Source organism: Nymphaea colorata, chromosome 10 (genome assembly GCF_008831285.2).
Source record: "Nymphaea colorata isolate Beijing-Zhang1983 chromosome 10, ASM883128v2, whole genome shotgun sequence".
Lineage (NCBI taxonomy): Eukaryota > Viridiplantae > Streptophyta > Magnoliopsida > Nymphaeales > Nymphaeaceae > Nymphaea > Nymphaea colorata.
In genome coordinates this window covers 22,535,684-22,548,229 of record NC_045147.1, presented here as the reverse complement: position 1 = coordinate 22,548,229, position 12,546 = coordinate 22,535,684, and the positions used below count along the sequence as shown (strand labels likewise).

The following is a 12,546-nucleotide window of genomic DNA, read 5'->3' as shown; positions in this document are numbered from 1 at the left end:
GCTGTACGTGTGTTCTTCTTAAGGAAGAGCGTGTTTGCGATCCTCCCGAAGATAGGACACGTACAAGCAGACTGTCCCCCTGTCGGCTTTGGCCTTGATGAATGATGACACGTTGCTCTTCTGCTGCTTTCAACAGAACAGGGTTTCCGGAGCAAATTTCCGTTCCTTTGCTTCCCTCTGAAGCATTTCAGACTCTGCGTTCCTGCTTTCGTTTTCTAAGTAGTTTATTCCTGAGCACGAGCAGAGGGAGGGACGGAGGGCGGGACATAAAGATGGTTGGTGGGAGGATGTGGACGAGCGTGCTGAGGAAGATCGTTTACGGGATAACGCTGGGACTGCTGGTGGGGGGACTGTGGAAGATGCACCAGCGGAAAGAGCAGAGGAAGACCCGAATGTTGTATGACATGCTCGACAAAGGCGTCATGGACGTCGTGGTAAACGAGAGTAAATAGACTCTTACGCGCGCGCGTGCACACACACACACTCACACACTCTCCCTTTCCTAATCACTTGTTACATACTATAACAAGTTTGCAAACACGCACACAAAAAACCTGGTCCTAAGGTTGTAACAAGCTGAGGGGGCTGGCTGCTTGAGTTGTTCTGTGGATTTTCTCCCTTTTTGGAGATCTCTACATGTTTTCTTCCTGTTTCAGTGTTTATGATATGGGCTTGCTCCTCTCTCTTTACCTCTCATATCTCTAGATCTGTCCAAAGCAATCACTAAACCAAGTTCAAATCAGATCAATGTAATTAGTGCTTCTATTTTTTTATTATTTGAATTGGGGCATTTATAATTTTTGCAACTCTACGCCCATGAAACTCTTTCCTGTTTAATAAATGTTTAGTTTCAGTAAATTGTGACCGTCAGCGGAACTCATCTTGATCTAGCGGTTCATTTGAATCAGCAAGGCGGTAATGTAGCATCTGGTTCGTACTTTTATCGAACTGGTTAATCTGTTCACTTCAAAACCAAAAGGAAGGTTGTGAAAGTTTATGGCACAGAAAATTTTAAGTTTTTAAACAACGGGAGGATATTTAAATGGTAAACATGTTCTTTGGTCCTCAATTTAGATCATTTCTCTAAAACGTGAAGGCGCTTATGGTTCGACATTTAGCTACTTAAATTGAGGTGTATATGTAAAGAGTCCCTCTCTCTTTTCCTCTGCTTTTGGAGTCCAAGTATGGAGTCCAGCTTGGTGAACATATGGTCCTTCCAACTTGAAATGGTGCCTACCATCAGGTATACTCTCCCGGAGTAACAGGTAAAGTAACATCCACTTGAATCAAACTTGTTATCCACATTAATCAAACTGATGAGTGGGATTTCATCGGCCCACCAACCCGATCAACTAGGCTGGGCATTGTATCTGTGACCTAGAATAGTTTGTCAAGCAAAACTTGCTGATAGATTGTTGAACTGAGTCTTCACCGAGCTCGCAAATCCGTGTTATTGCATGCAGACGAGCAGATAGATGCAGCTGGCTGACTAGAGTGCCACGTTGAAGATATTTGGTCTTCATGATTATTTTAAGTTTTTAAAATGTGGAGTTCATGTCAACACTCTCCAAGTGAAGCGTGGAAACACAAGTAAATATGGATGCTCGTTAGTCGCAAGGGCTTATTCTCTGATGCCTCCACAACTAAATAAGGCTAAATCTGGTTGTGATTTTCAATCAACTCAGATTCTATTATAGTATTTGGACCTAACCAAATCATCCGATCTATAGACGTTATCTTCGTGCAGCAGACGAGGAGGTCTAGAGTCCAGTGTCCAAGCAATACAAGGAATGCCTACATCGCTGCTGCCAAATCAGCGTGCTCCAACGTCCCCAAAAATTTCTTCCAGAAAACGGAATGTCCGCCCCCATCCTTTCGTTTCTCTTCTGGAAATGTGCTCCACGATGGATGAGCTCAAGCAAATACATGCCCATCTCATTAAAGCCCGATTTATCCACCAGAATCTCGCATTGTCTAGGCTCTTGCTCTTTGCTGCAACATCCAAATCTGGCAGTCTGGACTATGCCCATAAGGTGTTCGATGAAGTTCCTCAGCGAAATACATTCCTCTATAATACCATGATTAGAGGATACCAACAAGGTGGCGACGCAAGAACTGCATTTCTTTTCTATCTGAAGATGGTTGAGGACTCGATCCCTCCTGATCGGTTCACTTTTCCTTTCGTGTTGTCTTGTTGCTCTGATCTATGTTGTGATTTTGAAGGCAGACAAATTCACACCTGCGTTGTAAAGAATCCCATGCCATTCACCATCCATACCCAGAACTCTTTGCTGCATTTCTATGTGAAACACGGCCGGGTTGAAGACGCCCACAAGGTGTTTGTTGGAATTGAGGCGCCAGATATTGTTTCTTGGAACAGTTTGATTGATGGGTATGTGAAGGAAGGGGAGTTGGCGGAAGCTCTAAATTTGTTCAATGAAATGCCTCGGAGAGACGTTGTATCCTGGACGACCATGTTGGTTGGCTGTGTGAAGCATGGATTGTTGGAAGATGCACACAAATTGCTCGAAAATATGCCTGAGAAAAATGTGGTTTCTTGGAGTGCAATAATTGATGGGTACGTGCAGCTTGGTCGCTATAAAGGAGCAGTGGACCTCTTCAGGTTCATGCAAGACTCAAAAATTATACCCGATAAGTTTATAATGACAACAGTGTTATCAGCCTGTGCGCGAACAGGAGCACTTGACCAAGGCAAATGGCTTCATGCTTACATTGACAAGAATGGAATTGAAATTGACGCTTATCTTGCTACAGCTTTGGTTGATATGTATGCTAAGTGTGGTAGTCTGGATGACGCTATCAGGGTATTTCAAGATGCCACTGATAAGAAGGTGTTCCTATGGAATGCTATTTTAGGAGGCTTTGCTGTTCATTCTCGTGCACAAGATGCCCTTGACACTTTCTTGCAGATGCTGGAGCGTGGCACTCATCCAAATGAGATAACCTTCATTTCTGTTTTATCAGCATGCAGTCATGCTGGCTTGTTTGACCTCGGATTGCAAATCTTTGACGACATGAAAAAAGTTCATAGAGTTACACCGAGAGTTGAGCACTATGTTTGCATGGTGGACCTTCTTGGTCGCGCTGGTCTTCTGGACAGAGCAAAGAGCTTCGTAGAGACCATGCCGATGCAACCAGACGGCAATGTATTGAGAGCTTTGCTCAATGCGTGCGTGATACATGGTAATTTTGACTTGGGAGAAACAATAGGGAAGACACTGCTCGAATTCGAGCCAGAATACGATGGGAATTATGTGCTACTGTCAAACATGTATGCGCGTGCCGGTCGATGGGCTGATGTTGCAACGATTAGGACGAGGATGAGGATGAAGGGTGTGAATAAGCTGCCTGGTTGCAGCTCAATTGAGTTGGAAGGGGCTGTTCATCAGTTCTTTGCAGGGGATCGTTCTCACCCTCAAAGTGAAGAAATATATAGCATCTTGAATGATTTGTCAAGTAAGCTGATAACTGAAAATGATAAAAAATGGTAGCAGAAAGGTATCAGGACGAAGTACTTTGATTACCCAATGGTTGATGTCTAGGGAGATATCTGCTTACATCGATGGAGGTTTCTGAATATGGCATATTTAGGTGTGTGGGCTTACATTATATAAAGTTGCAAAATTCAATTATGTCAAGAATTCAATAATCAGTCCGTGTCCCATGCCTTAATTAGGCTGTGAAGCTGATAACGGGGACCTGCAGTTTATTATCGGCCATGGTACAAGTGTTCTATTGTGTTAAGTAAAAGGGATCACTCTGAAGTTGTTTCTGAGGCAGCGATTATTTTTGCAGATTGAGTCAAACCTATGAATGGGTTGGGCGGAGCAAGTGTCATTTTTACACAAGAAGATGGACGGTGAAAGAATATGGAATCAGAGGCCCTCGTCGATCTGCAATCTGTACAGATCAATGTTGAGCAGAAACAGGAAGTAAGTTGGCTGCGTAGGGAGGGCACAAATGGGTTCCAACTTGTTGCACATTTAGAAGATAATATTTAAATAATAAATAAATTACTTTTGTCGTTTTTCACTAAATTCACTGAAAATGCCAACGGATGTCTGGATTGTTTACGTCACTTCACGCCAATGGTGACTCTCCATAAAAAAGAAAAGCCTCTCTCTCTCTCTCCCTCCCTAACATGACGCCATCACGGGAAAAAAGAAATGCAGCTGCACCTCTCTCTCTGATCTCTTTCAATCATGGTTGTTGCTGTAGCTTCTAGCATTTACTGTCGTTTCCAGTGCATCTGATTCAAATTACATCATCAATAGTCTCAATTCTTAACCGTTCATGCACATTTCTTCTAGATTTATTACTTGTAATAAAGTTACATCAGGTCTCATATGTTAGACCGTATTATTGACGGCCATTATTGCGAGCCATTGAGTTGTCCGTTTCTACGTTTCTACCAGAAACACTTGGGCTTCTTTTTCCGTTCGTTTTTTGTCGTGCACGTCTGCGGGTCTACTACATGCAGGCCATGCGCATCGTTTTCTTGAGCGTTCACGCTTCCCAAGCGCCACATAGCACTTGTCAAAGAACCTCCGCAGCTCTAAAGAGACGGATCATCGATGTTTCTGAACCTTCTCCAGCCATTGTATCATGAATTTTGTTGTTGGTCTACTCATTTTCGCTTTCATCATGTATGCAAACTGTTACTATCATTATATAAATAGACAAATTACACATTAAGCAACTGTTTACTCAACCGCTGAAAAGAAGTTTGCAGGCGCAGTTCCATGCTGGAAAAGCCTCCACTTCTTTCGCCCAGAAAACATCAAATTTCCCTTCTAGTTCAGTGGATTCATATGAAAAAAAAGTAAGGAAAAGCTTACCAACATTAGCTAAACGGAAGAAGTGAACAAACACACACATATGTTATATATATATATATATATATATATATATATCGACCTTTTATTTAACCAGTGAAACTTTTCCATGCATAGTGATCCCCGCTGGAAAGAGCATCAAGAAAGTCGATCCTCGACTGCAACTTCCTCCACCATACAGTTATGCATGAGCGGATTGAAAGCTTCAACCTCCGAGCACTTGCAGGGAAGAATCGTACGCCGGCCGATAGCGCCTGCTGCCTTCTCTGCGTTGAGTACCATGGCGGCATGGGTTCTCCTCGCGATGATTACAGAGTTTATGACTTCATCAGTTGGATGATAGACCGAGAGAACCTCGAAGCCATGGAGCTCTCCTGGATCCACCACAGGGTACAGAAAGGCTCGAGCACCATGAGCACTTCGAAGCATGAGGATGGAGCCGGGGGCCATGTGCTTGGCCAAGTGGCTCACAACCTTCATCTTCTCTTCTTTATCCATGCCAACTAGAGCTGCCAAGAAAACAACGTCATAGTCTCTCAGGCAGTTGTCTGTCTCCAAGACATCTGCGGTATGGAAGAACATCCGTTTCGACAGGTCAGGGTGGTTAGATACAAGCCGACTCGCTTGCAGATTGGCCTCAGGGTTGATATCATAGTTGTGGAATTCGGTGGTGGTGAAGTGATTCAGAGCCAACACAATTGAGGTGAGGGGCAACGGGCCAGAACCCACAAAGGCAATGGAGTTTGGGACGCTGGTGATGTGTCGGCACAGAATCTGGAACTCCAAAAGGCCAAGCTTGAGATAGTTAGAGTAGTAAGGGAAGATGGTTAAGTTCTCTAGGGGCTCTATGTAAGAAGCTAAGATATCAGAGTAATGGCTCTCTAGGTGGCCTTCTGCTTCTCCACAGAGCTTGATGAGCTCTGCTCGTATTTCCTGCACCCCTTTGCTCAGTTTGTCGATGTCAATGAAACAAGGAGGAATGCATGTCAATACCAGCTTCGTGAACAGAAGATTGACATCTGTTGAGGGCTTCAGAGACTCTAAGCTCGAGATGTCGAAATAAATTTCACATATTGCATCTACCAGTGAGTCTTCATGGAAGCCCATGTTTGACACTATGAGCAAAGGGGTTAAGGACCGAAAGTTCTCTCGCCGATGCTCCCCACCAACGATGGAGGAGCCTTATTTAACATGACCAGTGGGGTAGACTTGATTCCATTGCCTTTATCACATCCCCAACTCATAGTCCACCTTAACAGTACAATTGCAGACTCTCCTTGTTCCAGTGGCAAATATTCTATTGAACTTTATGATCTATTTGGACCCACTAGATGATCAAAAGATTGCCTAGATCACAAGCGAATTAACCTAGGAATCCACCTTTAAATGTGGAAAAATGAGAACATTTACTCGCCAATCATGTCGTCGTAAACCCTCTAAGAGATAGACCATCGATCTTCCCATACATTATAAAATAGGCTTGCTAATTTCATGAGATCATAGAGCCAAATTGTCAGGGAAAGCAGCATTGACTCCACGGGAACTTGCAAAATAATTTTCTTCCTTTCTTATAGTGGATGAAGTCACTGAATGAGCGATTCGAATGGTGTAGAATACGGATGGGAAACGAGATCATCAGCCGCATGCTGCTCAGCCTGCTTATGGTTTGATGATAACCGATAGGCTTGAAGCCGATCCAAAACCTGATTTCTTATTTACAAGCCTAAACTTTGTTATGATATTAAACTATGTTCAGTATCAGTTCAATTAACAGTCAGAGATAGCAAAGTTGTTCAAGATGACCGCATAACATAACGTAGCTGGAATTGGTAAGTCTATCAACAGTTCGATTTTAATGATCGTTATTATTCTGGACTGCCAAAGGTAGCATACCTAATGAGTGTAGTACAACTAGTTAGGTTGCCAAGTCCATTGAAAGTACAATTATTAGTTTGATTCTCATGAACATTATTTTTCTTAATTACAAAAAGTAACATACACTATGCTCTAGTAAAAAAAAAGCAACCGTAGGTAAATCCCGACAGAGCTCTAAACTTGGTGTTCTCTCCCATAAAATTACTCATAAAGCATCTGACTTCTTGCAACGTAAGTCCTACGTAGCTAACATTCTTGGGTGAGCAGGATAATATTTCATTACATCGTCCAATACAAAGATCAAGACCCCATCTTTCTCTCATCCCGAAGATAGAGGCCTGATTTATGCGCGCGTGCGTGTGTGTCTGGTTAGGCGCCGCCACTGATAGCAGTAACAGTCATAATTAATAAAATGTTACTACGTATCGCCATGGCGTCGCCCGTCCACTAGCTCATATCTTAATCTTCACGCGACCGTAACCGGTGTCCAGAATTCGATCCTGCTCTTCTTTTTTTTTCTAATGAGAAAACTTATGAGGCACCCACCCATAGTGGAGGACCGGAGGTGTCTCAATCGATTGTGACTGGTGCAATGTTTGCATTGAAATTAGCAAATTCCTATCCAACCGTTGGATCTCCCTTTTTATCATGTTCCCTTTCTGCACCAATTTGGCCAATCTTTCCAGAAAAAGCGTTACGTGACATCTCGGGCGCGGAGATCACTCGTCGTTTTCCACTGTTCTGATGTGATAAACTTCTCTCGTTTGTTTTTATTAGAGCAAAAGAGTCCAAGATTCATGACTCTCAGGAGCCAAAAGGACCTTCCATAAATATGAATTCGTAGAACTTAAATGGTGAGCAATTGAAGACTGTGAAAAGGCATGCTACCCATCTTTTCTTTCATCGATCTCTGGAAAAATACGATCGCCGGAGTTGCTAATTCGGATGACCACCATTGTTTGGCATGCCATCTTTCATCCTCTCCTCTGAGTTGAATCCGTAAGGCTGGAGTTCGTTTGATAGGATAGACAAGTGTTGTCATTTTCTTATCCGTCCACCGCCCAAACGACAATAATGGACTAAGTATTTTTTTAGCTTTAGGTATATATACTTCGTGTTCATGTTGATAATGGCGACAGCAGAATCGACTTTCGATGCAGTAGTTTGGGAATATATAAATGAATTTTGTTCAGATGTAAGTGTTAAAAACTAGCATATAAAAAGACCACTGAATTTTGTTGTGATTAGCTAGTTAATAAGTTTCTGTGCGAGCATATGATGTGATAAATAGATGATGGAACACAGTTAATTGCATATAGAATTCGAATTGAGGTAAGAGTTAAAGTCCGCTCTGCTTAGTTTAATTGGACGTGAAGTGTGCAATATCCAACCGACATAAAAAGAACTGTTGAATATTTCAAGGTTTAGCAGCTAGAGCTACTATTAAAAAAGAAGGCAAAAAACTCCCACCAAGTATATTGGCAGCAAAAAAGGGACGTAGGACCAGAACTTATTGAGCATGATTGAGTTGTTGCAATCAAGTAAGCTCATTGGCGACTCACAATCTCTACCTCTCTCTCTCTCTCTCTCATTGGTTCATAGATGGCTTTTTTGAAGAAGGTATTAGAATTATAACTTTCTCTTCTTGAAGCGGAGATTCCTGAAGAGGCCAAAACCCTTCCCCCTTCCTTCTGCCCTAGGCTTCATGGCTACTTCGAGACCTGGGTCTCTTCCCCCTTCCTTCTGCCATAGGCTTCATGGCTATTTCGAGACCTGGGTCAATTTGCAGTTACTCTTCAACTCGGTATAACACCTGCCATTGTCTGCAGTTTAGAAGAACTAGCTAACTGCTTTCTCAATCTTTTCATATAACACCTTGGCCCAATTGCTTGGTTAAGACTCATCTAAGCACGAGAAAGGCACACTCCCTTAAGTGAAAAAGCGACATCAGATTTCTTTCACTTTCCCTTCCTTTTCCTTTTCCTTTTGTTTGGTCATTCTCATACTGAAATCATGGTACTTGCCATTTGAAGGGCCCGAACGTCTATTCTTTTTGAGACGGAGGACTTGCGCTGTGGTTGGAAGTTTTCTTTCCTAATGCTGAAAAGTGCGCAGCATAATCTCCATCCGTTTTCATGGTTCACACGAGATCAACTTGTATGGTAGAGATGGGTTTCATGTCAAAAAGGAGTGAATCTCATCAGGTAGACAAAACCGCTTGGAACTAATCATAAGGTAAAAGGTAAACATTGTGATCGTATATGTTTTTTTTTGGTATTTTTATGGTGTTGGGTGAATAAGAAGAGTATAACAAGAGGGCCGAAATCCCTACCCTTTCCCATTTCATGAAGGTTTAGGCCTACTTTCAATGCCTTTGGTAAGGTGTCATCGCTGTACTTCATATCCTGTTTTCTTTTTTAGCACAGAAAGTTGCTATTTTGAAAATTCAAAATAAAAACTGACTACATATCAACTCCCGTTCCGCCCATTGTATCAACCCATTCAATGATTTTATACTTCTACGGTGATACTAAGAGCTTTCAACCGGGTTATGAAATTTGGTTGCCAAACCAAATTGGCAGGGCAGCCGATTCACTGAGATGAACTTATCATGAATTGGTCAGAAATATTAAAAAAAAATCACTTTTGAGAAAAAAATAAAAAATTTAAAAAATTGGTAAGACATCAAATGTGCAAAAGATCATATTACTCCTCTAATGCTATGGTGTAGCCCCAATAATGCACGGCCAAGTCCACGAAGAAATAGTTTGTCAAATGATGGCTACCACATTTTAAGATGTCCTCTCAACTTTAGGAAAATCAAGCGTCGAGGCCAAAGTTGGTGGGTCCATTCTAATCCCAGTCCCTACAACCATGTGATCCCATTAATGAACCTATGGCTAGACTTTGCCATGGTTAACTAAAGAACCTAAATTTTAAGAGATTTGAGCCAGCCATTATATTAAGGGCGTGTTTGATTGTTGATACATTTCACCCATATATCTCCAACGTCAGACTAGTTGAAATAGACTAGAGCTATCCACAGCGCAAGATCCGTGTTAAAGAGATAAAACTGTTCAGGCAAAGGCAAAGAAAAATCTAACATAACCTGTGCAGGAAACAACCTAGAACAGACTCTGAAGAGAAATCTACAAATAATTTTGGGAACGAAAAAGCAAGTTCTTTTCCACCTACATATCGAGTTAGCTCCCAGGAAAAGTTCCGCCTCCAAAAGATACCACTAACTAATATCCAAACATGTTAATATTCATGCAAGGGAAAACGAATCATGATATGGCCGACCTAAAGATTTTGAATTTGTGCACCCGAGCAGGAGCACAGACAAAACCATCATTCTAATTCCATGTAGGCCACTAACATGGTACAGAAGCCCCAAGAGGCGTGGTGTATCTGATCAGGCTTAAAGTCCAGCTGTCAATTAGATTCTTGTAGGTACTATTCCTCTGGATTGTAAATGGTGGATAGGCTGCATTCTAGTTGGCCGATGTCTCACTTCCACCAAGGTTTTGAAATAGCCTGAAACCCAGGAACAGGGAAAAGAAGGGGGGCTTCGGCCTCTTCGAGGTACCTTAGTACTTCCACTAGCATAAGACGGTACAAAATAGTAGGTTGCATGCATGTAAAAACTGTATCAAATTAAACTTCCAATTTAGATCTCTAACAGTATCTCAAAGTAAGCTGTCATAAGATTCAGACAAAAGTACCTATCGATTTTCACTATCTCTACAACAAGCTACCTGAGACAGACATGACATGACATAAACACGGCAAGTCATCTGCATGCAACTTTGGAAATCTAACAAAAACAGTATAGGGTATTTTCTTATCAATATTGATTGTAAATGAGCATTTGACCCCACACTCCATCATATAAGGATAGTGTTCTTGCTGATGAAAAGAATTTGTGAGACCTGCAACGATTGTAAGAGGGCCATTGACATTGGAACGACGATGTCATAAACAGAAAAAAGGATTCGGTCAAAGATCTCTGCCTCCATAAACTATTCCTCGAAAAGCAAGCAAAATTTCTGAGCAGTCAAAGTTAATTCGTCTTTGGTACCATTTAATTCCACATCTTGAGTGAAACTAAATGTTTTCACATGAGTGCAAATTTTACAACGGTAGACACCAGAATAGCCAGCAAAAATTATTCCATCAATCTACTTTAATTCCTGGATCAGAGATTCAGAATGCAGCTTTACCAGTCCAAGATTTGTAAAATTAATAACTTTAACATGGGACCTTGGCTTTTTGACATGGCTGAAACACAATGGAATGAAATTGGACCATCGCTATAGATATTAGTTAGGAATTTTATCCTACACAATAATTAATAATATGTCAAAACACCATATGTGGAACTGAGAGAAAGGTACCAAGAGAGATGGAGAGAGAGTTGTCTGTTATTCATTATTACAAAATTAGGTGTCAACTTCACATTAAGTACAATTTATCTGTAAAAATTTTAATGGAAGCCATCACAAAAACTTAGCATGTTATCTCTAAATTGATACTAACATGCGAATATAATTGGACACTTCATGGAAGACAAACCAATGTCAGACAAAGTCAACAGTTCCTAATCAAATATACCTTTTCTCTCACGGTCTTGATAGCTTTCCAGGTTACATTAGGTCTCAAGCCAGTTTTAACCGTTAATGCTTGAAGATGGTTCAAGAGTTTGAGAATATGCTCATGTTTTATTGCTTTAGGAAACAACCAACCATATGTGGACGCTGCACATCCTCATATCCACACTCTAAGAACAGTCATTTTATACCAAGGTATGGATGATCTCCTGTGCCTGCTGACATGGGTAGCGACTGAAGATTGGTGCTTATTTTAATGTCCTCAAAGCTAGAAGAGTTATCCTTCAATGATTTCAGGAACCGAGACAAAATGGCACAGTCCAGCAAATTGGCAGGTCTTCTTTTCTTTCATCACCAACCTTTCTCTATTTTATTATTTTACACTGTTTACAACAACATCTACGCACTTGGCACGCAAAGAATACCGTGGAAGAGTGACTTTCATTGAACAAATTTCCGACGAATATAACATGCCAAAATAAACGCATAAGTCCCTGAGAAAGAAGGAAAAAGGATAGGGAATGCCATACTATTTAGTAATAAATGCCAATGAGACGGATTTGAATCTAATGAAGCTAAAAGTGAGCGGAATGAAAAACTGCATACAAGAAGCTGAGAAACCAGAAGATTTAACAAAAATACACCACACTGATGCTCCTGGGGATGAAAATACTTCCTCTTATAATGCGTCCTTGTCAGAGATACCTTCCACCCTGAATGAAAGAGCAACCCTTGAGAAGCATTCACTTTTACGATAAAGCCAAATTCATGTCAATGAAAAGGGTGGCCAGCCAAAGCAAGTCTCCTTAAGTACATGTTTGACAAGTGTGTTTCCACCAGGCCAGAATTAACAGTTATTTGTTTCCCCTTTTGCTTGTATTGGCTGACGAGAACAGAATTGATTTTTTGACCGTCAGAATCAGTGAAGCACGCAAAGTCATCAACACATCACCATGAGCACGAAGAGACAACATCATTCTACATCCTCCATGGTGAATTCTTTGGGCTGGCTTTCTCCTACAGGTTGGTCCCACATTAAAGTCCTCTATCCTCATCCTATACAGGAAATACGCACCATGTAACAGTATACAACTTCTTGGATGATAATATCATCCTAAGCACCTCAAAGATGGATACCACCATATGGTGTTCATCTGTGACGAACCAATCAGCACACACTGGCTATGTCATAACCTTTGTTATAC

The 12,546-nt window shown here is 41.4% G+C and overlaps 2 protein-coding genes across 2 annotated transcripts; one reads left to right on the top strand and one right to left on the bottom strand.

Annotated features, from left to right (window-relative positions):
- The first annotated feature begins 1,165 nt into the window (after positions 1-1,165).
- LOC116262041 (pentatricopeptide repeat-containing protein At1g08070, chloroplastic-like) lies at positions 1,166-4,058 on the top strand. The gene is made up of 2 exons (XM_031641053.2): positions 1,166-1,265; positions 1,464-4,058. The coding sequence occupies exon 2, from the start codon at positions 1,791-1,793 to the stop codon at positions 3,510-3,512; it is 1,722 nt and encodes a 573-aa protein (XP_031496913.1). The 5' UTR covers positions 1,166-1,265; positions 1,464-1,790; the 3' UTR covers positions 3,513-4,058.
- A 610-nt stretch (positions 4,059-4,668) lies between these two features.
- LOC116262031 (nicotianamine synthase-like) lies at positions 4,669-6,016 on the bottom strand. Its single transcript, XM_031641038.1, has one exon. It carries the CDS (start codon positions 5,961-5,963, stop codon positions 4,995-4,997), a length of 969 nt encoding a protein of 322 aa, XP_031496898.1. The 5' UTR covers positions 5,964-6,016; the 3' UTR covers positions 4,669-4,994.
- Between the last annotated feature and the right edge of the window lie 6,530 nt (positions 6,017-12,546).

What these genes read in the sequence shown, in the direction of transcription:
- LOC116262041 (XM_031641053.2), top strand. Translation starts at nt 1,791, where the DNA reads ATGCCTACATCGCTGCTGCCAAATCAGCGTGCTCCAACGTCCCCAAAA.
- LOC116262031 (XM_031641038.1), bottom strand. Translation starts at nt 5,963, where the DNA reads ATGGGCTTCCATGAAGACTCACTGGTAGATGCAATATGTGAAATTTAT.